The sequence below is a fragment of the Sinocyclocheilus rhinocerous genome, unplaced genomic scaffold (genome assembly GCF_001515625.1).
Source record: "Sinocyclocheilus rhinocerous isolate Xijiao unplaced genomic scaffold, SAMN03320098_v1.1 scaffold459, whole genome shotgun sequence".
NCBI classification, from domain to species: domain Eukaryota; kingdom Metazoa; phylum Chordata; class Actinopteri; order Cypriniformes; family Cyprinidae; genus Sinocyclocheilus; species Sinocyclocheilus rhinocerous.
In genome coordinates, this window is record NW_015666159.1 from 96,992 (window position 1) to 101,820 (window position 4,829).

A 4,829-nucleotide genomic window follows, 5' to 3' on the forward strand; every position below is an offset into this window, starting at 1 on the left:
CGCACGTGCTTTTATAGCTTCCTGGTCATGACGTCACCCGCCCGTGACGTCCCGCTCAGCTATTGGACTGATTTCACATGTGATTCAGAGCGTGGTCACACAAGGTGTTCCCGAAGCGTTTTCCGACGCAGCGTCTCGTTCCCTCGAGGAACCATGGTTACATACGTAACCTGAGATGTTTTTCCACTTATGAAAGGCAGTGCCCCCAGCGCAGAACAAACACTGTGGCTTAATGGAAAATTCCAGGAACATTCCTTTGTTGAAATGTGTCACACAATTGCTGCTAGTTTAAACTTGTCATGGCAATTCTCTAAAAAAATGTAAACATTTCTTGTTTTGGCTGTTATGTGCACTGTCTATTTTCTTTAAGGAGAAATATCATTGTAGGTAGATTTGCTGATACATTGATCGTGGTTTGTATCTGGTTTCCCATGACATTAACTTCATATGCTTGATGTTGCTCTCTTATGTCTTCTCGGTACAAGCAATATCTCAAGTTAAAAATACCAAAATAAAAATGCTTTTTCAATGACAATCTGAAAGACACTGATTAATTTATTTGTGGAACACAAGAAAAGCCAGTGAGGTGTTTTTCTGTTACTGTAAGCCTGAAACATACTCAGTGCAAGTCTGAGAACAGACACTTCTAGCTATGCAAGCTTGATTTCACGTATTGTTGTGTTCCAAAATGTGACTGCAATAATTATGTTGCTGTACAAGTTATGTTACTTGCTACAGTGGTTATTATTTAAACAAAGTATATGGCCAAAATCGGAATTTTTTGTCACCCACAGAAGTAAATCGACATTGTCCATCCAGTACATAAATAAACATTTAACCTCATTAGAAACATATAGATTGGTGCTGGACCATAGACAATATCAAAAATACATAGTAATGCGTTTTCATTCATTTTAATCTATTAAAAGTCTGTTTTATTCAAAATGATATGGTTGCCAGTCACACACGGATGCATAATCACAGATGGCCAGATGGAGGAAGGTGCATAATTAGTTATCAAACATGATCTGAAGAAAAACATCCTGGGATTTATCTAAACTATATTTCATCAGTGGTTAATTTTCAAGTCAATTAAAAACAATAATCTTAAACATTGCAATAAAACAAGGCTGCCATTATATGAAGGAACAAGGGGCACTATAAATGTGCTGTGTACTTTGTGGCCTAAAAAGGAAACACTTACTAGGTTTCTCCACTATAGCCAAAGATAGCAGAAGTACTTAGAAGAATAGTTTTAGGATTGCTAGACAGTAATGTTTCACTATTAGGCTGGTTCAGAGAAATTGATCAAATGTATTCTTTGTTGATTATACACACTTTTGCTAAGTTAAATAGTGATAACTGCCTTGCATGACTGTAATGTGTTTATATTTCCATTATTATGCAATCAAAATTAAAATTATTATTGCCGGCCTATGGTGATACTTAATAATGTTACTTTAATTAGCCTAACTTTAAATTAATATAAGTTGAAAAGATTTTATGCTGATATTGTCCAAAGCTAGGTTGTTTGTAAACCTTTGGAGAACACTGAACATACAGTATGCATTCATGTAATTGTATTACTATTATGAAGCTCTTCTAAATGACACAATTCAAACAGCAGCATGTTTGGTCATTTTCATGTAAACAGATCTGCGCAGACGCAGCAAAAACCTGATGATATTTACTTACAAACTAAGTATTTCCACTGAATCTGCACAGATTTTACATTAACTTTCCTAGAAGCATTTCACAAGTTGAAGCCACAAGTTGATGTTGTCTATATCATAGAGATGGTCTGTCTAGTTATACAATGAATCTTAACCCATCAAACTGGTTAGTGAGTTGACAGAATTACCCACCACAACTGATTTTCACCCGCATTTGGTGGATGTCCATTTCAAACCATGTTATGATATATGTTAATTTCAGAGAGTGTCTCCACTGTTACTTGTTATAGTATTAGTCCTACAGGAGAAGATAACATGAGGATGATCATAAGATAATTTTAAAGAGCCACATAACAAGCATTTAAATAATACTGTAGCTTAGGTCTAAAATATCTTACCTCTGGGAAAAGGTTTCCCTCCCTTGATGATGCACTGAAGCATCATCACTGATCCAGCAGCTACCACTGCATTCTTAAGTGGAGGTTCAGACATGGGGGCCTCTGCTGGGTCCTCTTCCACAGACATGTAATTTCCAAAAATGTCCATTAGTTCCTCCACATCTAAAAAACAACAACAACAAACTAAGTTTATAGTGAGTCATTTACAATGGAAGTTGTATGGACTATATTTTGTTGCAATAATAGAGCCACAAGACAAATAATGCGTTAACACAATTTCAGTGTGAAATTACTAACCTTTTTGTTAAACTGTATAGCATTTTACAACTTTGTTGTAAACAGAATAATTAATGTAAGTGACTTGTATAAAATTGTAAGCTGCACACGCCTATTTTAAATCCTCCAAAAATTGTCCCCCTTTGCTTCTAAATTCAAAGTTACTTTTGTGGTAATCAGCAATTTGCCACAAATTATGTTGATTGCTCTTGAAGTGTATTGAACCCCCAATATTTTAAAATGTATGAATCTAATAAACTACAGTGCTGCTTGTAACATTTACAAAAGCTTGCATTACACTTTATATTTAACCCTGTGTGTTTTAAGAAATAGTGGCTTATTGGAAGAAGTTTACCTCTGTTTCTTCTGGTTATTTTTCCTTCATGTTTGTTAACTTCCTTTTGACCTTTCTCTGCTTTATGTGCCTCTTCATCCACAGCCTTATTTTCAACCACAATTGTAGGTATGGTCATTTTAGGAATAAGTGATGAGTCTTTTTTCTCCTCTCTTTCCTTAAATGACTTTGGGAGCACGGAAATTGAACCAAACAACCTTCGAGGTTTTTGGGGTGCTTGCACCAAACCCCCTTGCATTATGGTTTGAGCAGGTGGTATTTCTACAGGTGATTTTGGTAATTTGCTGGACATATTTGTCCTTGGCACCATTGGTGAACACTGTCCTGGTATTTTACTGAAAGTGACCTTCTCACTGATGACTTGCCTGTCCAACAGCTGCCTGGGCTTAGAATGTTTCCTCCACTGGTTTTCTGTAATATCAGGAGGTGATTTCCTTTCAGGTTGCTTTGATTCATCTGCCAGTTTCTCTTTCTGTAATTGTTGTGATTCCTCCTTTGGCAAGGCTGACCATCTTTCTTTTGATTCTGGTAAATCCTTTGAATTAGTAGTCTCTTCAACCTTCTGAATGACCTGGGCTGGAACTGAATCAGTGTTTCCAGTGGACTGCTTGTCAGTCTGGGTGAGCTGATCCATTGAAAAGGCTTTCTTGATATTGGACTTTCCGACAAGTTTTTTTATTCTGTGAAGCTCTTCTGAGAGTTTACTTTGAAAATGTTTCTGTACATAGGTTGACTGTTCCTCCAGAGAGGATGCTTTCTGCTTGAAGAAAGACCTCTTGAGTGCCACATCACTCTTGGAGTTGTCTTGGAGCATTCCAGATTTACTCCTACTGTCCTCAGAATTGCAGGTTGATGTTCGATTGAAGCCCCATGGTAGTCTTGATGAAGACAACTTTGGTATGTTACTGCTGTGTCTTTGTTCCTCAAAAGCTCTCACTTTGTCTAAGATTTTGGAACTTGCCTGTGATGCTTTTGGAGTTTGGAAGGAGGATTTATCTTGGGAACCACTGCTTTGAGATAGAGCTGAGCTTGTGATTTTAACAGGTAGCTCAGCTCCATTTATGGCTGTTTTGGTGCCATTGTGGGCAGTTGTTGGATCAGGTGTTGGCTCTACATTACTTAGGGTAATGGGACCTTGAGCATTTTGTAATGGCTGGGTTTGGACAAATGGAGATGTTTCCCTTTTTATAAAGTCCAACTGGTCCCTGAAATGAGGGTGATTGTGGAAAATGTTGCATTATGACAAAAAATAAAAACACTAAAATGGCAAAATGGGTGATTTTTTATTTGTTTTGTTACGAGTGCATTTTTGGAGTGAAAAAAGCAAAATGGTCAAACATAGTTATCCAATAAAACATGCATTGGAAAACATACCGTGTTGAAAGATGTAAAATATTGTTGGAGATAAATAAATCTAAATTAGACTGCCATAAGAATACAAATGTCACATACAAAGGCATGCAAAAAGGTTTGTAAGAAAAAAGCCATATCAAAAAATAATGCAAGAGGAGTCAAAGGAAAGTAGGAATAAAAAAAAAAAACATAACATGACATGGTTGACATAAAAGTCCACAATAAATTAAGAATAGGGTAACAAAAACTATTTTTTAAATGTTTCTTTAGACCTGTAATCTAAATGTAATGCATTTATTTTGTGCCACCTTAATTCAAGTTACTATATGCCTTTTCATATCCAGTGTGCCAGCACTCAATCTTGAACACTGTAAATGGAAAAGGTCCTTCTTCGATAGAGGCTCAAAACACTGCCATAGTAGTCACTGGCTAAGGACATACTCTCCTCTGACCCAAACGCCACATAGTACACACTTATTTGTGAGGCCCGCACAAGAGCTTCAATCCCCAGGTGTCTGACTGGAGGGCTCTCAACACACCCAGCATTTGCTTGCCTGCTAGGTGACAAGGCATCCTGAAGACCAGGAGCTCTAGAGCCCAGGGTTTGCATCTCCCTCTCCACAACTGGACCATCACCTGGGATATGGGAAAGCACTGCTCTCCCCCTGCCTGAAAATACATAATGTTCTGTTAATGGAATATCATGATATAGCTTTTTTTTTAAAATTATGCTAAGCATTTTATATTATGTTAAAGTTTTTTTTTTTTTTTTCA

At 37.0% G+C, this 4,829-nt stretch overlaps 1 protein-coding gene and 1 pseudogene across 1 annotated transcript in view; both read right to left on the reverse strand.

The window, feature by feature from the left end:
* LOC107731772 (striated muscle preferentially expressed protein kinase-like) overlaps window positions 1-3,974 on the reverse strand; it is a 27,548-nt gene extending 23,574 nt beyond the window's left edge. Inside the window, exons 1-2 of the mRNA XM_016542945.1 lie at window positions 2,703-3,974; window positions 2,072-2,233 (exon numbers count right to left, since the gene is read on the reverse strand). Of these exons, the coding sequence (XP_016398431.1) occupies window positions 2,072-2,233; window positions 2,703-3,516 (976 nt within the window). The 5' untranslated portion in view covers window positions 3,517-3,974. The remainder of the gene's footprint in view (window positions 1-2,071; window positions 2,234-2,702) is intronic.
* Window positions 3,975-4,263: 289 nt separating this feature from the next.
* LOC107731771 (striated muscle preferentially expressed protein kinase-like) overlaps window positions 4,264-4,829 on the reverse strand; it is a 21,920-nt pseudogene continuing 21,354 nt past the window's right edge.